This window comes from Palaemon carinicauda, chromosome 16 (genome assembly GCF_036898095.1).
Source record: "Palaemon carinicauda isolate YSFRI2023 chromosome 16, ASM3689809v2, whole genome shotgun sequence".
NCBI classification, from domain to species: Eukaryota; Metazoa; Arthropoda; class Malacostraca; order Decapoda; family Palaemonidae; genus Palaemon; species Palaemon carinicauda.
Window position 1 is genome coordinate 124,957,056 of NC_090740.1, and position 19,157 is coordinate 124,976,212.

General features: G+C 37.5%; 1 protein-coding gene across 10 annotated transcripts in view; it reads right to left on the reverse strand.

Moving 5' to 3' along the window:
• Window positions 1–4,260: 4,260 nt before the first annotated feature.
• Pfk (ATP-dependent 6-phosphofructokinase) overlaps window positions 4,261–19,157 on the reverse strand; it is a 130,460-nt gene continuing 115,563 nt past the window's right edge. For all 10 annotated transcript variants that reach the window (XM_068390037.1, XM_068390043.1, XM_068390044.1 and 7 more), the window contains 3 exons: window positions 10,810–10,978; window positions 6,139–6,319; window positions 4,261–5,384 (listed from right to left, as the gene is read on the reverse strand). In XM_068390037.1, the coding sequence (XP_068246138.1) occupies window positions 5,216–5,384; window positions 6,139–6,319; window positions 10,810–10,978 (519 nt within the window). In that variant the 3' untranslated portion in view covers window positions 4,261–5,215. The remainder of the gene's footprint in view (window positions 5,385–6,138; window positions 6,320–10,809; window positions 10,979–19,157) is intronic.

Consider the following 19,157-nt stretch of genomic DNA (forward strand, 5'->3'; position numbering starts at 1 on the left):
TCTTATGTAGGAGACAGTACAGTACTGTATTGCAATTTAGATTACTGTTGTAAGGAGTGTGAAGACATCTTTCTTAACTGCATTAATAGTTAAGTCTACAATATTTACCTTTATTTCAGAGGAATTCCAGAAAAGACCTGGCTAGTTCTTTTAGTAATCATTATAATGATTATAATATGCCAGCATTATACCATCAGCTCTTAATACGTCTTCCTTTTGAGTGTGATGAGCTCCATAAGTTCTTAACTTTTGTGTATTTAAAAGAGAAGGGAGTCTAAAGTTAAATGCAGTGATTCTGAACTAACCCGCCGTATTTCAAACCCTAACCCAACTTCTCAGTTGTCTAGTGGTTCTAGTGCTCCATTCTGTAAGGCTCCATCCACATGACAGAACACTGCTTGATGCACTTTCTTTCTCATCGAACAAAGTTCGGTGAAGGTCTTTATGCTTTAGTCCAAACGGTGAGAACCTGGTGATGGCGACTAGTGATGGCAGCAAGAGTGATTGGTGTACAAGTAATAAGAAAATGACGTCGTATATTCAAGAAGGAAAATTCTTTTGCTGTGTGTGCTAAAAAAAAGCAAGAATAGAAAAGCAAATTTGGTGCAAAAAGTGGTTGCACAGACAAGAAAATTTGGTAGGCCGGGCTACAATATTACAGGAGTTGAAAAGTGAACCAGAACTAGATCTCATAAATTAAATGAGAATAGATCCAAATATATTTTACAATCCTATCTCGAAAGTGGAACCAACAATCACCAGACAGGATGCTAATATGAGACAGTATTTCTGCTGAAGCCTGATTACAGGTAAAATTACTTTATTTGGTAACAGTATGCAACTACTGTATATAGCACATCAATACAGTACACAACAAGGATTTCCAAGCAGAGTTTGTGTAAAATTATACCTGAAATTTGCAGAGATCAATTAAGTCCTATGAAAAGATTTTTCTTTGACTTGTTAATTTGCTGCATTCCTCATCTATGTTGACTGCAAAGAAGTGTTAGTTTTCACTTCACCTCTGCTTCAATAATGATACTAAAATTAAGGTCCCAAGTTATTTTAGAAATTGCCGCAAATCTTGCATCACAATCTCCATAAACATTGCCCTCACATCCCAAAGGCTGCAGGGTGTTGTTTAAAGTTACCTCATGGGACAAAACTTGGACATTTTTAAACTTTACACTTTAGAGAATACAGACATGGTGTATCATTGGCATTGGTGAAAAACATAACTTTGTATGTCAGGCATAGTTCTTTAAATTCTTCTCCCCAATCTTTAACTACCAACAAGCACAGCCCTCATTACTTTGGTAATCATGCGAAAAAACTATACTGTATAGCACTTTGTTTTGCTGCATCTACGTATCTGACGTCACAAAGTTCATCACGTGAATGAAGCCTACGGGCTCTGATGGTGCACAGCTCATTATAGGTGAAAGTTGTTCTCATAAAATGTAGAGTTCTTTATTTACTTTAGACCATTTTGCTGTGAAACCCCCATCTTCTCCACAAACCTAGCTGCTGTTTTAGAAAACTAGATTGTAAGGCTAGTATTGGTAGACTGTATCTTAATATTCCTCTATAGCCAGATAAAATATGTAATTTTTAAAAAATGAAAGTTTTTTTTCTGCATAAACAAAGGTTTAAAAGAGGCTGTTTTTTGCCCTGCTATTCTATGTTCTCAAACTATAAGACAGTGTAATGAAATCTAAGTTTGTGTCCCTTATGCAGTCTACAGTATACTCAAATTTATATCTTTTACACCAAACTTTTTACTATAAAGATATATTTATGTCACATGAAGGTCCTTACCTCCAAAATTTCTGAAATAATGCATTTAAAAAAAGAATAGTGCATTATGTTGTTACTGGATTTGCCAGTTAGAATTTCAAGCCAGAACTCATAACTTTGATGTTAAAATTGAGGGAGTCAGAACCATACCGGCTATATCATGGGTACTAAACACCTCGAACATTAAAAGTTGTAGGAATGCAAGTGCCTAGCTTCCTCTTAGACCCTACTAAAACAGTACTGTGAAGGCGTAAAACTAAAGTCCCATCCAGACAAGCGAGTGTGATCATTGGGTATGCCAGATAACAGCCACATTTGATGGGCAAACAGTCAAATTGCCTGAATGCCCGATGACAGAAATTGCCCTGTGGCTCAAGCTCCGACCTACTTTATCTATAACAAATGTTCCCCACTTTCAACGTCATTGTAACATTTTTTGGACTTGCGATGGCTATGCCAGACACCTCCATTGAGCTACCTTGAGTATTATCTATTAGACAAACCACTCACATGCACGTTGATTCAAATTTAGCTTCAAAATCTATGAGTATGTAATGTAAAACTGAGTTGTCATACAAACAGGCAAATGGCTAGCAAAATTGAAAGCCATTGTTACAGAGATAACGGATGATCTCCTCTCAAAAAAACCCTTTTACGTAACCAATTTAGGCGTGATTCAAACGAAATGAAACTTGCAAAAGTCAGCTATGTAAAGGTATGCTGGCATCATTGGGAAAGCCCAACTATTCATTAAATCAGCTTGTGCCCGCGCCATCTGCGCTGAACAGCGGACACAGTTGTCTGTCTAGACAGGCCTTGATATATGGAGTCATCGAGATATACAGTAATACCTCTTGATACGAAAACTTCATGGTATAAAAAGACACACGAAGATTTTTTCGCCTATTACCAAAAAATGGATTTTCGGGAAAAATCTATTTTTGGGTGAGATGGCCATGTCGTCCTGATAAAAGTCCCTTTAGGCAGCTTTCTACTGTATAATATTTCTGTGAGTGATATTACAAGAGAATTACCGTCACGTATCACGGGGTTCTAACCCCCGGAACGACTATCCTAAGATATCGTGTATAATCAGGGACGTATCCATAGATAACCATAGATATCTGCACCCCAAACAAACTTAACCCAGTCTAGGAATCTAAGGAGGAGGAAGATACGTGAGGAATCGTTACATATCCTCTCCCTTCATAGTACTACTCGTCCCTAATAGACTCATTCTACTTTTCGCAGCTTACCTACGCGTTCATTTCTTTGTAAAGAGAGCCTTTTCTCAACTTTTTGGGAGTTGTTTCCTCGCATGATGGCCTCCCTTTAGTCGTCAAAGTCGAGTAACACAGGCAACGAGATTCAGCCAGCCGCCAGGAAAATCATTTTGGAATTCGCGCCCCACCAAACTGTAAATTCGCCACCATTGTCCTGCTCTCCCATTGGTTATCTTCCTACCCTGATGCTAGTTACTGCCATAAGATCCTGTTCTCCTATTGGTCAGCATTTTTTCCCCATCATGCATGTACGTATTGTCGTTCCTCAAGCATTCCGGTTCAGCAGCGTTATTGTTCACAGAATTTGTTGTTGATTTCACTTTCGTACTTATAGTTATCCTGTTTCGTTATTCAAATCATACAGTATTAGCCATGGGTCCCAAGAATGTGGCTGATGTTCTATGGTTACAAAGTTTAAGATAATCAAGAAGTATGATCCTGGCATGCGGTTTAGTGTGATCGCTAAGGAATACTGTATGTCCGAAATCCGTTGACAAAGCAGGCAGAAACAAGCTTCCTTGGATCATTATTTTCAAAGAGGCCATTAGTAAGCCAAAGTTAAAGTCAAAGTGATCAAAAAAAATATGAAAAGAAGTGATGAAGAAATTGATGAAATTTTTCAAGTACAAAATGTGAAATGAAAAAAAAATTAATAAATTAGAAAAAGGCAAGAAAAGAAATTTAATTTTAAGTTTTTCACAAAGTTAAGTATTAATGTCTTCTGCCATTTGTTGATGTGTTTCGTAAAGTTAGTGTTCATGTTTTCTGACAATTGTCTTCCTGTGACGTCACTTTCGCTTTTGGACATTGCCTCGCTCAAAAGGGAAGGTTCCACATTTTTGTTATTTTCCATTTATTATTGCATTATGTTCTAATAATTACTTCATTTACAGATATTAACAGTTAGGTTAGGCATTGAATGATTTAAATGTACAGTACAGTATTTGGTTGTATTTCATATGGTGTTTTTGTAGGGTGATTCTCTTGTATTATGAGACACTTGACTTTCCATAATGGCAGAGCAAATGTATTTACGAAATAAGGGTAAAGATGATATAGCAATCTTAAGCTTCCATTACAATTTGGCATCAAAAGTATATTAGTTTAAGTTTTTACCAACAGCCTCCTGGCTATGGAGAATAAAAACCTTAAAACATGCACAGGATAGAGAAATGCAAGGTCTCGTACTCAACTTAATTTACTGTGACTTATCTGACAACACACTAAAATGCAAATGAATTCATTTCATACGGGTAGTGATGATTCATCAGACACTCTTCCCAGTTCTTCAACAGATTAAAAATTTACCTCTTATACAGATTTACATTTCATTTGTAATTTTTTTTTCAATGTTAAGACAGTATGCATAAATACAAAAACACACATGGTTACCATTCTAACAATATCCTTTTTAAAATGTGTAAATCAACAATTTACAAACTTGCTGTAATACTGAAACCATTTCACACAGTTATTAGTGCTGCACATAAGTTATGTAAATATTTTTGATTGTAAAATTGAAATAAAAACAATATTTGTGTAATAACGATTGGGTTTATCTTCCTTTAAGATTAAACAGATTGCATAAAAGTAGCAAAAAGAGAAATAATGAATGCAAATAGTTGATATGAAGGAAATTACTTATCATACATTGATTAACAGTTAATCCCTGTTTATGACTAGATCACATCACTTCAGATATTGGATTATCATCTCCAGTTATGGCAGGCTATTTCTTTTTTTTTTAATGAAGAATAAATGGCACAATTTCTTAAGATCACATACCTTAAAATTGTTTTCCATGCTAAAAAGCTTTAAAAATGTTGCTATTTTGCATTCTTAAAACACTTATAATGATACTCTGGATAACCTGGCAATCTTACAAAGAAGTTTATATTGTATTAAAAAAAAATCTAAAAATTATAACAAAATTATTTACCAGAGTAAATGCAACTTCCATATCTACAGCCACATTTTATTTACACAACCTGTTTACTGATAACTATAAAATGTATTCCTAAACCTCTGGTTAATTTCACAGAACTGGCATGAATATCATTTTGGGTATTGATATCTCATGGTTATGACCACAGAAATCAGAAAAGCCAAAGGATACATAAAGACTTATCACTATCTTAATCAAGAGCTTCTTCAACTTCTTTGACAGTAATACCCTCCTCTTGGTATGCACCATCATGCTTTGCCAAGATACGAAGCAAGGGACGAAGCTTCAACCACCACTGATTATTTGGGATACGGCGTTCCCAGTCAGTCACACGCTTCAGTTCAGCGACAGGTTGAAATCTGGTAAGGATATTGAAAATACATCAACAAAGCTGCCAATGAATGAATTTAGCAGATGGGGGAAAGGAAATTTCAGTTATATTTCATATAAAATCAACAAATCTGTAATCAAAATGTACGATACAGTATAAGGATGGGGAGAAATAAAATACTGTATTCCTTACAAAGTTTAAGAAAATTTCAAGACAAATTGAAACACATGAAAAGTCAACATAAGAAACAAAGTGAAATCATATGGCAGCATAAAAGAACACAAATATATAAGAGACAAATATCTCATGTGTGCTATAAAATTATCTTATAACTGTAATTTTGAAAGAGCAAAGAAAAGGAAGACGTAGATGTAGCCTAGACAGGAAAATTAATGTAAAACTATAAATGAACATATTGAATTGAGAACAACAGCTTATAAATTAAACAATTATATGTAATATAATACATATATTATTAATCTGGCCAACAAAAAAATGTTAACCATAATATATTCTCTCTCTCATATATATATATATATATATATATATATATATATATATATATATATATATATATATATATAAATATATATATATATTTATATATACAATTTTTAGATGATCTACAAGAAAACATTATTTTTAAACACCCTAAATTTTCACAATGACCAGAAACTTTGTTCCTAATCCATGAACATTATGATGGAGTACCTGTAACCAACATTGAAATTATCTCTGTAATTGATATAACAAAGCATATATATTAAATTACTGTTACTTACACATATTGCCTCTTCTGTAGACCAAGAAGAACAGCAGTATTGGCTTCATCACAAAATACTGATCCATCACTTTGTCTGTGTTTTAGCATCTGCTCAGTCATCCATGTGACTGCTTTTGCTGCAGTTTTTGTGCCCATGTTACGATCAAACACTGATGGAGAACCACCTTGCTGCATGTGTCCTGAAATAATATACAAATCAACTCAAAATCTTGTTTCATTTAGCTTTTTTCAATATCTGATGTTAAGATGTAAAGATTAAAAATAACGACTTAATCATAAACAAAAAGACCAAATTCTAAAAGATTAGAAACTGCACAAAATACTATAAATTGTACATGCCATTACAAATTCCTTGAAAATTTCAATGTTTAATTATATGCATGTTCCTAGAAACTACAGTCTTTCATTAAACTAGAGAGGCGTGGCAGTGACTGCGTAGGCCTATGGACTCTGGTCTCCAGTAATTAATTGCCTAACTTTTTATATAGTCTGGATTCTTTGCAGTAAAAATGAATAGGCTGGTATTACATAACCTGCATCTCAAATGATGGTTTGTATAATTAAAATTATCTTTAATTAAATTTTATTTACAAAAAATCAATTAAGGTTCCTATCCTCACGAGGGTATTTTCCCTGTAGGAGTCCCTGGCCTTATAGCATCATGCTTTTACAACAACAAGGGTTGTACCTTAGCTAATAATAATAATAATAATAATAAAAATAATAAATAATAAAACAATAATAATAATAATAATAATAATAAAACGATAATAATAATTTGAGAGTACTTGGGATGAGATTGGTAATTGAACCCTTATCAATAAGAGAGAAGTCTTGCTAAAGAAAAGAAAACAAAGGCATCTGTAGTTTCAAATAATGATACCAGAAAGCAATACTATAAACACTAAGCATCTAATTATGCCAGATATAATAGCAAATAGCCCTGATAGCCTATATAGTATCTAAAAAGTTGACATAAGAAATCACAATTGGGCTATTTATCTAAATAGGATAATGACATGATCATGTTCAAAACTCAGCTGACACAAGTATAATCTATAGTTCTATACCATTGCAACCTCTGGTCCTAGTGAGTATAAACTTAACACTAAAATTTACATGCATTATTCTGTATATAGGAATAACTATCTCTAAAGTAATATTGACAATTCAAATACCAACTTGGAATTCACAAGCTAATCATTCATGATGTATAAGCTTAAGTCAAAATTCAAAAAACTATTTTTCCCCTCATGACGTTAAAAAACCAGAAAGATACATTGAGGAATAAAGTGCTTGTGTATACATTGCCTCTTCTCAGTTGCTGCCCTTTTGATTTCTCTTTCTTCTGAAGTATAAATATTGTGTAGGAAAATCCTATCCACAGAGAATTGGGAGGCAGGTTAGAAACTTCATGAATTCCATGCACAGTGAAATGAATAATTAATTTTAGTTCAAAAATTTCAAGTCTAATTCTATAAAGCTTTCTAAAATTTGTGTGCAGAATACTACAGCAGCCAAGTTGGAGGGACAGTAGTAATCAGTTGGAAAATATATAAAAGTTTAAATAAATCTTACATTTGACTAAAAAATTGTATTGTATAAATATATGTTCCAATCAACTCCCACCCACATACTGTTGAAATTAGTCACAATAGTGTAACATAAATGCCTTCGTTTCTTTTATCTGCCTTCAGGGCTAAAAATTATTTCAAGACAAAACATTTGCCACAATACTTCCACATTTCTGATTTGGAAAAAGATATTGGTAATACCTTGGAAAATATAAGTCCTATGTACTGTACCATAAGGCCTTTGAAGATTTATTTAGACATGAATGTATCTTGAGTAGATAGGGTTAGGAAGGAAGTAGTAAGGGTAAGAACGGGTGTGAGTTAGCAGCTAGAGTGGATATGAATGTGTTGAGGTGGTTTGGCCATGTTGAGAGAATGGAAAATGGTTGTCTGCTAAAGGTGGTAATGAATGCAAGAGTTGATGGGAGTACAAGAGGAAGGCCAAGGTTTGGGTGGATGGATGGAGTGAAGAAAGCTCTGGGTGATAGGAGGATAGATGTGAGAGAGGCAAGAAAGCGTGCTAGAAATAGGAATGAGTGGCGAGCGATTGTGACGCAGTTCCGGTAGGCCCTGCTGCTTCCTCTGGTGCCTTGGATGACCGCGGAGGTAGCAGCAGTAGGGGATTCAGCGTTATGAAGCTTCATCTGTGGTGGATAACGGGGGAGGGTGGGCTGTGTCACCCTAGCAGTACCAGCCGAACTCGGTTGAGTCCCTTGTCAGGCTGGGAGGAACGTAGAGAGGAGAGGTCCCCTTTTTGTTTCATTTGTTTGATGTCGGCTAACCCCCAAAATGGGGGAAAGTGCCTTGGTATATGTGCAGTATGTATGTATAAATGAAAACAGAGGAAAAGTTTCAAATTTTGTTTTGTGAATTTCAAAGTGTTCTCTCTCAAAGATTGTCGTTTTCTATCAAGAGTTTAATGACCGATGCACATAGAGAATATGATACAAGGGTTGTGATGCCTATTGCAAACGTCCCTGCCTGGCATTCTTCGGACTGGGGTTTGAATCCCGCTCATGCTCGGTAGTTTCTTGTAGTGCCTGCAACCTCACCATCCTTATGAGCTAAGGGTCGGGGGGGTTGGGGGAACCCATAGGTCTACCTGCTGATTCATCAGCAACCATTACCTGGCCCTCTGTTCCTAGCTTGGGCAGAAAGGGGGCTTGGGCATGGATCATATGTATATATGGTCAGCCTCTAGGGTACTGTCCTGCTAGGTAGGGCCCTCTAGGTTACTGCCCTGCTAGGTAGGGCCCTCTAGGGTACTGTCCTGCTAGGTAGAGCATTGTCACTGTCCCTTGGCTTTGCTATACATGAGTATCCTTTAAACCTTTGAATGAAGAACCTAAAAGTTGAAGTTAAATAATATTATAAGCAAAATTTCTTTTCATGATTTCTGTAGAAATCTTTCTTTGGAAAAGGTTTTGCCTGTAGCTCAGTGGTGTACAGAGTCATTTTTTTCAAAACGTTATTCAAAAGTAGCCTGGTTTGCTCATATTATCTGGGCATTGGGTTCTGTGGTAGCTGCAGGTGTAATCAAATAATTTTCTCTATAAAATTAAAGGGAGCTGGTATTTAACGTAAAATTATAGATTTAGAAGTCAATTGTTAAATTATCTGAGGAATTTTTATTTTTTTCCTAAATTCCTTGATATAATTAAGTTTCAAGTCCTACAGAATTTTTAATTTTGTAATTTGTAATTTTGTAGTGCAAATTATTACTCTTTCTCAGTTTAGAGTGAATTACCCTTAAACAATATTGAAGGGGAGTGTCTAGTAATCTGAATTATTTAGTCCCGGGCTTTACATTTCCTGAATCTTTACTTCACTTTCCCATCACCATCTTAATGTGGGATTCAGCAATATGAATGTTAGGTGAGGTTCATAGAAACAAAAAAAAATTCTAATAAGAAAATTATTTATTTCTAAACTCACCTCACCTGGCATTCCTATAAATGATCCCTTGCCTGCCCACTGAATAGTGATGTCAAGAGGTTGTAGAACAAGTTTTGACTTTGAGACTGAAAGACAAAGGGATACAACCTACCCACATGATAGTATTGCAATACACAGCTATATGATCCCAATACATTAAAGGGGTAGGGCAATTAAAAAAAAAGAAATTAAATGGAAATATTTTAGTTTATGGGTAGACACTGACAAATAACAGGCTTCAAGAGAGAAGCAATATGAACACCAGGTGAGTATGGAAATAAGTAATTTTATCATTAAAATTCTCCTTATCATATCACAACACTTATGTGATCACCCACTTCCCCGATTAGAAATCATATTAGCAATCTGGTTTTCTTTTATCTATTTTTTCTTAGAAAGAAGGCCTCACTTGTATTTCACAATTTCTAATAAGATTATAAAATAAAAATTACAGTAAATGAAAATAAGGGTAATAGTACTGTACTTGATAACATATTTTCATTACCTTCTACAAAGAATGTTAATAAATACATGTTAAAAGACCAAGATGTGAGAGTTCTTGAACAAGGAATGCCGATACAATTAAAAAATGTACTACAAATTAAAATATTCAAAATATTGACATTTAATTACTATCAAAGAAAGAGGAGTAAGATAGTGAGGCATTACTTGCTGGCAAAATACTGATAATCATTAATGAGAAGCACCGAAATGAGGAGATATATGAAATCAGTAATTCCTAATCAATGTCATTTCAAATAAGTACAGACCTCATGCCACATTAAAAGGAAAAAAGAAAAAATTTACATTGAAAAATTTGGCACGTAACATTAGACAGGAAAAATTAAAAACTATAATCAGGTATAAAGGCCAATGAGTCTAGCAATCTTAAGGTATTATGAATCTTGCTTGCCAGTTAGCTTTCAAGCAGTCATCTAATTGGTGTTTAGAAATGGAGTGACAAAGACTCATAAAGATTCATAAAAGACAGCTCAATATTTCTTCATAACAAGATTTCTCGTTCATGTAAGTAATAAATTTTCCTTGTTGTTTGGGTTCCAATATAATATAGTAAAAGGAGTATGAAATTAGTTTGCTCACACATTTCATTTATCTAAAAACCTGATAAAAGTATGACTACTATTCTCTTCACAGCTTACCTAGAACATTCTTTCTGCAGCTGAAAATGCCTTTGCCTTCCTCAGAGTATAATCTATATATAAAGTCTGTTGTATAATTTTCATTTGCATTTTCATTCCTCAACACAAGGCCTCTTTGCACACCTTCTGCCATCTTTGCTGCCATATGATAAACATCCAACTGCAATTCCTGTTAGAGGGAAAAATATGATGAATAGAATCCATTAATAGCAAATATACATTTTACAATTACTATATAATAGCTTAAACACATATACCAAGGCACTTTCCCCAATTTTGGGGAAATAATAATTTGACGATACAGTAACTTACAAAAAAAGAAAATCAATAATGTTATACGCTCTAATTTTGGAAAATAACAAGACTAGATTCACATAATAATTACACTAAAAAAATAAAAATAAAATTCTCACATCAAAATAGTTAACATTAGTAAAGTATATTGTAAAATATAAAACAACATATGAATTTTTAAAAACATATGAATGCAAAATAAATTTTTTTGTACAAATCCATAAAGTTATAAGTGACCTTACGTTTAAAGGCCGCTCATAAATGGCAGAGGGAAGGGATAGTGACATTGCCATAGCAAGGCCTCCACCCAAGCTAAGACCAGGAAGACCCAGGCTATGGCTGCTGATGATTCAGCAGGTAGACCTATAAACTCCCCCAAACCTTAGCTGACAAGGATGGTGAGGTTGCAGCGACTAAAGGAGCTAACGAGTTTGAACGGGACTTGAACCCTATTTTGGCGATCACCTAGCAAGGACGCATCCAATAGGCCACCACAACCCTAAATTATCCCTGCATTATAATGAATAAATGTGTGGACCACAGGGTCTGAGGTAAACATAAGTTATTAATAATGCCATTGGATCCATGAGCTATAAGAAGTAGTAAGGATAGTACTGCACATGAGTACTCAAATCATTTCATAGGTTTGAGTGAATTTATCTTCAGACTTATTAGTTTCAAAGCAAACCAGTCACTAATAATAACCCCAAATTTTGATTTAGGCAGACTTTATTGAGCTGTTAAAATCCCAATATTGAGCAACTAAAACCCATAAGGTCCCCTGCCACCTGCACGTGACTCCTTGTAAGGAGAGGCGTAGTCGCCCACATCGACGAGTTCCTCAATGTCAAGAGCTACCATTGAACCTACTTGTTTTAACAATCAGAAGGCCAAGGTATCCTTCCCTTTCAAAACCATGTTGGCCCACTAGCTTGCTGCCTGGTATACCAAGGAGGTCCCAGCTTTCCCACCAGACAGCACAAGACTTGTACTTCTGCAGAGACTCTGGGATTGACAACCCCGTTGACTTGGCAAAATACATTGTTGCACTTGACCATTAATAAACCCAAAATACAAATTGGAGGAAGGCCATGGCAGACTTCCACGGCCGCCATCTCATGAGGCCGAGAAAGACATGCCTTTGGTCTTGAATCTCTCCAAGGAAAGTGAGCATACTAATGGGTCAACCTGACGTGCTGTTGACACAGCAAGCTTTTGTGCATAGAACTCTATCTGCTCCTAAAGTGGGGAGGGCAAGATCTTTTTTGACCAGATGGAATTGAGTTCTCAGATCCACATATCTGCTCATCAACTTGATCTAGGGCCAAACTAGCCAGAGCTGATCACTGCAGCTCCAGAGATAGCCTCACCCATGAAGGCACCGAAGTGCTGATCAATAACAAAAGCGCCCAGAGAGAGCTAAACTAAGGTCGCCTCCCCCGTCTGCTGCAATCACAAATGAGACAAGGACGTCCACAAAAGTACACTCCAACTCGGGATTGTCTGCCTTTGTCGGCACCATCGGCACCAGTTCAAGGACGGATGTCTTAAGAGCAGACAAATCCTGAGTACTGTACCCTTATACTCATCCAGGATGGAGGGTGCTGCAGGTTACTCCAGCAATTCACTGCCTGTGAATAAGATTGCTCTAAGCCAAGGACAGAACCGGCAATGTAATATGTAGCCGAAGAAGGGGGACAACAGCAAGCTAAATTATCCTTGGTGCTGACCACAGCAGAGACAGAAGGGGTACAGTGAACCCTCGTTTATCGCGGTAGATAGGTTCCAGTCGCGGCCGCGATAGGTGAAAATCCGCGAAGTAGTGACACCATATTTACCTATTTATTCAACATGTATATTCAGACTTTTAAAACCTTCCCTTGTACGTAGTACTGTTAACAAACTACCCTTTAATGTACAGAACACTCAATGCATGTACTACAGTACCCTAAACTAAAACAGGCACAAATATTAAAGGTGATTTTATATCATGCATTTCCTAAACATGCTAAAAAGCACGATAAAAAATGGCAACCAATGTTTTGTTTACATTTATCTCTGATCATAATGTAGGCCTAGAAACAAACTGGAGGTAGAGCTTTGCTTATTACCCAGACATATTTCCCATACTTTTCCCTTAGAACTACATCACATCTTCCTACTTTAGATATATAGATATATATATATATATATATATATATATATATATATATATATATATATATATATATATATATGTGTGTGTGTGTGTGTGTGTATATATATATATATTTATATGTATACACATATACATACCTACATATATACATAAATACATGCATACATATATATATATATATATATATATATATATATATATATATATATATATATATATATATACAGTATATACAGTGATACCTCGGTACTCGACCATAATCCGTTCGAGATCCGTGTTCGACCTCCGATTTGTTCGAGTACCGAATTTTTTTTCCCCATAAGAAATAATGGTATATATTCTATTCCGTTCCCAAGCACTCGAACAGGCCCAAAATATTAATAAAACGTGTACCTAAACAACAATAATTATCTAAATGTGTATGAAATTGGTCAGAAAATCCTATAAAACAATTTTAAACCATTTACTGTACTAAAATAAAACAATTTTAAACCATTTTCTGTACTGTAGTGAACATACCTTTGAGCAGCGGTTCGATGGCATACAGGGATGGATGTGGAGAGGATGGAAGGGGGAGGTTACTGCTTGGAAGGAGAGTCCCCTTCCATGATGTGGCGGGGTAGTTCTCCTTCAGGAGTTGTTTCTCTCTCCAATGAAAGGGTGGGCAGATCTATTTCAGGGGTTTCTTCTCTTCTTTGTCTCTTCTTTGGAGGAGAAACAGGCTTTGATGTAGCAGCTTTCTTTTCTTTTGTGAAAAACTGGTCTATTGTTAATTGTTTCTTCCTCCTCTGCAGTATTCTTCGAAAATGATACATGACACTATCATTAAACATATGCACTGCCCGGTTTGCTACTGCAATTTCTGGGTGGTATTTTTCAGCAAAAGCCTGCACATCTGCCCACTTGGAACAAATTTCATTGATGAGAGAACTTGGAACATCCTCCCTTACCTCATCCTCTTCTGAAGATTCCTGCTCCACAATCAGATCCTGCTGCTGTTGTTGTTGCAGGTGCAACAATTCCTCCACAGTCAACTCGGTAGAATGGCTTTCTACAAGCTCATCAATATCATCCTTGTCGACCTCAAGCCCCAAACTCCTGCCCATGACAACAATTTCCTCAACGACATCAGTGTCATCAGAAATTACAGGGGTAGCAGTGCTTGGACCCGCCTCTGGTTGGAAACCTTCAAACTCCCTCTCTGTGACACATGATGGCCACAGCTTACGCCAGGCAGAGTTCAATGTCCTATAGGTCACACCTCGCCAAGCTTGGTCAATCATGTTAACAGAGTTGAGGATGCTGAAGTGTTCCTTCCAGAATTCCTTTAGGGTCAACTTCGTGTCACTGGTCACTTCAAAACACTTTCTGAAAAGGGCCTTGGTATAGAGTTTTTTGAAGTTTGAAATGACCTGTTGGTCCATGGGCTGGAGTATGGGAGTAGTATTGGGGGGCAAGAATTTGATTTTGATAAAGCTGTATTCTTCTTTCAAGTCATCCTCGAGACCTGGAGGATGTGCAGGAGCATTGTCCATAACCAGAAGACATTTCATTGGCAAGCTCTTTTCAATGAGGTAAGCCTTAACCTGGGGGGCAAACACTTCGTTTATCCACTCAGTAAAGAATTGTCTTGTGACCCAAGATTTAGTGTTCGAGCGCCACATAACTGGTAGTGCACTTTTACAAATATTATTTCGTTTGAACACCCGGGGGTTGTCCGAGTGGTACACTAACAAGGGTTTGATCTTGCAATCGCCACTTGCATTTGCACACAGCAACAATGTTAGCCTATCTTTCATTGGCTTGTGACCTGGCATCTTCGTCTCGTCCTTGGTAATGTACGTATTGGCTGGCATTTTCTTCCAAAATAACCCAGTCTCATCACAATTAAAGACTTGTTGTGCGATCAAATTTTGTTCATTTATGTACCGATCGAATTCCCCCACGTATTTATCGGCTGCAATTTGATCCGAACTAGCTGCCTCCCCATGCCTAGTAACACGATGAATACCTGTTCTATTACGAAACTTTTCAAACCAACCCCTGCTCGCTTTAAATGTAAATGAATCACTTTCACTGGTACTCGGACTTTTCTTCACTAATTCTTCATAGATATGCAACGCTTTTTCACAAATGAACGCTTCACTAACACTTTCCCCGGCCAACTGTTTTTCTTTAATAAATATTAAAAGCAACTTTTCCATCTCCTCAATCACTTGTGGCCTTTGCTTAGTTACCGCCGTAACTCCCGTTGCAACATTCGCCTTCTTAATCATTTCTTTATGCTTTAAAAACGTAGAAATGGTCGACTTCGCCATTCCGTATTCTACCGCTAAATCGGACACTCGTACACCATTCTCATATTTCGCTATAATTTCCTTCTTCAACTCGATCGTTGTTCGCACTGTTTTCCTCTTCTCCTTCCCCTTAACACTCATTACTTTCTTGGGACTCATTATGAAAGCTAAAAAAGCAATTAAAAGCACTGAAAATCACTAAATCACAACGAATGCTGATCGCGCGTTGTCTGAGTGACGCTCTCGAGAGAACTGATGCTTCCCGAACAAGCGAGAGTGGCCGAGATGGCGCGATCATCACAAAGCCCATGCGGTCGTCACGTGTTCGGCTGGTCGAGTACCGAATTTTTGGTCGAGCACCGCAGCAAAAATTTCTCGAAAATTTTGGTCGAACTCCGAATTGTTCGAGTATAGAGTCGTTCGACTACCGAGGTATCACTGTATATGGGTTATGGAAAAAATCCGCGAAGTGGTGAATCCGCGATGGTCGAACCGCGAAGTAGCGAGGGTTCACTGTAACTCATATTCTTCCCTCTGCTGATCAGGGCAGTGAGTATGGCCACAGCCACATGCCACAAAGCACAGGGAAAAGCTCCCTTCACCCTCAAGTACAAAATGCAGCCTCAAGTGGTGCCATCCACGCAACTCTGCCTACCGAAGTATCACAGCTTGAGGGAAGAGCAGGAGTCCATCGTCAAGTTAGGAAGGGTGATGGAGGATGCCAAAGCCTCTCCATCAACCAAGGAAGAGAAAGTCTACAGGGTCATACACTCCTGTCTCACCTAGCTATCGTGTTAGCTGGGGAAACCTAAGCCATGGCCCCCAGGGTACACTCATAGATCTAGGGGGGGGGGGGGGGGGGCACAAAACACAGGGCTGTGACTCCAGCCCCGTGAACCACTCGGGTGTTGTCTGCTTCACAGGCCCCGATAGAGAGGTGGTGTCGTAAAGAGTCCTTTCCTTACAACTATGACTGGCCTTCCATGACCTCTTCCTCTTCCACTTCTTAAAAGAAGTGTCAGAATCAGAGTCAGAAGTCGAAGACAAGGAAGAGGAGTAGGAGGAGGAAGAAGAGTGCGCATGTTTAAAGGTTTAAAGGCCCCTCATGAATGGCAAAGGCAAGGGACATTGCCCTATAAAGCAGTACAATGCCCTAGAGCAGGGATTCTTAACCGGGGGTATCCATACCCCTTGGGGGTATGGGACTCGATCTCAGGTAATCAGGTATTTTTTTAGTATCTCTCGTTATTTTCTTCTATTTTGTACTTATTATTGTTCACAGGTTATTTTTTGTAGTTATGCTTATCTTTTTGTTCACTGTAGTTATGCCTGTATGTATTTAAAATCTGACAATCTGAAATGAACGTAAAAATCTGAGAAATAGACTTGATGTGTCAGATGACATGCGAGTAGTTTTGTCATCAACTGTACCACGATTCGATGCTTTGATTGCAGGAAAACAACAGCAAATATCTCACTAGGCTTGTAAAAGTATGTTTTATGTTGTCAATTTGGAAAAAAAATTGTTCATTTATGTTCTCTTTCTTCTTTTGTGTAATAAAAATGGACTGTAACTTTAATTATCAATGCTTATGATTTTTTCATGTTCTATTCCTCGCAATCCATATCTAAAGTACAGGATATTCAAGATATTGGCATATTTGGATGACACACTGGCAAATAATAGGATTGGTAATAATTATTTCAACAATCAAGTGACGGGGGTATGGCACTATATTGGACATTCCAATGGGGTCTGGAATCATCCGAAGGTTAAGAACCCCTGCCCTAGAGACTCAACATATTACATATGATCAGCACTAAGCTCCCTCTCCACCCAAGCTACGACCAAGGAGGGCCATGCAATGGTTGCTGATGACTTGGCAGATAGACCTATAGACTCCCCCAAACCCCCATCCTTAGCTCACAAGAACAGCGAGGTTGCAACGACCAAAGAAACTAACGAGTTTGAGCGAGACTCGAACCCAAGTCTGGCAATCAACAGGCAAGGCAAGGACGCTACCACCAGGCCACCACAACCCTCTTTCCAATCCTTACCTCAGGCTCTGCTAGCAGAGGAGTCAAGGTCTGAGCAACCAATGACATGGGGTAACTCCCAGCACTGGGGCAATACACACTTTCGGACCTGGGTCAACTTAGGTGCTGGAGCTTTTCTGGCCAGCACCTATTTCACAAGACGAGCCTTTATATGGCCTGCACAGCAATGGGAGAAAGGCTTCCAGCTTCTGAACCACACATGCCACCATAACTTGAAAAGCTGGCGATGATACTCTCTGAGGGCCAAGCCAAGGGCATATGCACAGAGGTAGCAGTAACAGATGCACTCAATGAGTGGATGGGAGACACAAAACACTTCTTTGATATCTTCTTGGATATTACCAAGATGAGATCTCAAAGAATGCTTTAGGTCTCTTCCTACTACTCAAGGCATATACTTACCACACCACAGGAGGCCATGATCTACACTCTGCACACGGGGTTGATTGTGAATAATTATACTCCCTACAAGATGCACAGAAAGTGTGTGGATCTACAAGTAGACATAAACCGGTTGATACGACCACCTTCTTACCGGCAAATACAAATCTCTTACTTCACATCCATTATCAACAAAAAGAAAGATGAAAAAGTCTGTACTAATTGCGGTGAAAAAAAAGTGATGAACTTTTAAAGGTGCAGAGGTGGGGCTTCCATCCCATGCTTAACACCTATCATTAACTACCTCATTAACGATTTCAGCGGCCATTCCAGCTCGCTCTTACAACATAGTTCCTATTTAAAGGATGAATGGTTTATATACAATTAGGAACAAAACCTGTCTCATCCACATTAAAAACCTGTTTAATAGGGTAAACTTCTTAATTATCTGTCAACACTAAAAGATATCCACTAGCTGCTTTCTCATCACCACTAGCAGCTTTACATCTTCCTTAAAAGTGCATGAACCAAACCCTACTGACCACAAACCTTACACCTGCACTCCTTTCCCCCTTCTATTTTTTCAACATGTCAAATAATCATTTTGCTTTCTCCTGAATTACGATTAGGCTCACTGGGATATGCGACTCTTTTTCTTCCAATCAAAGAACTAACAATCTGTCCTTCTCAATAATAAGGCCACAATGCTGCTTTTTATCAAGGTTGATTTCATAGGAGCAAATCCCTTCATGTGATCAAGGATACGATCTTTAGCCTTGATAATTTCAACAACAGTTGAACAGCTATGTTTGCATAAGCAGGTAATGTTTTGTCAGTGTTTCTAATCTTTTGTGTCCATTTCACAATCTCTAATTTCACTTCCATGGTGATGGATAAAGTCATTATTGTCTGTCTTATGCTCGGAAGTCATGATGGAGAGCTAAACGTTATAGGGAAAAGTAGCCAGAAAAGCATAGAGGAAATGACAGTACAGAAAGGAATACACAGAAGCACAGAGATAATGGCAACTGAGGGATGCTCAGAGGCTGTTTTCTTCACTCAGGCATTGTGTTATTCAGTTTTATTTCACCACCAACGTTGGATATTGGTCCCGCCCAATCACACTAACAAATCCAGCCATTTGTAACAACGACGCAAGC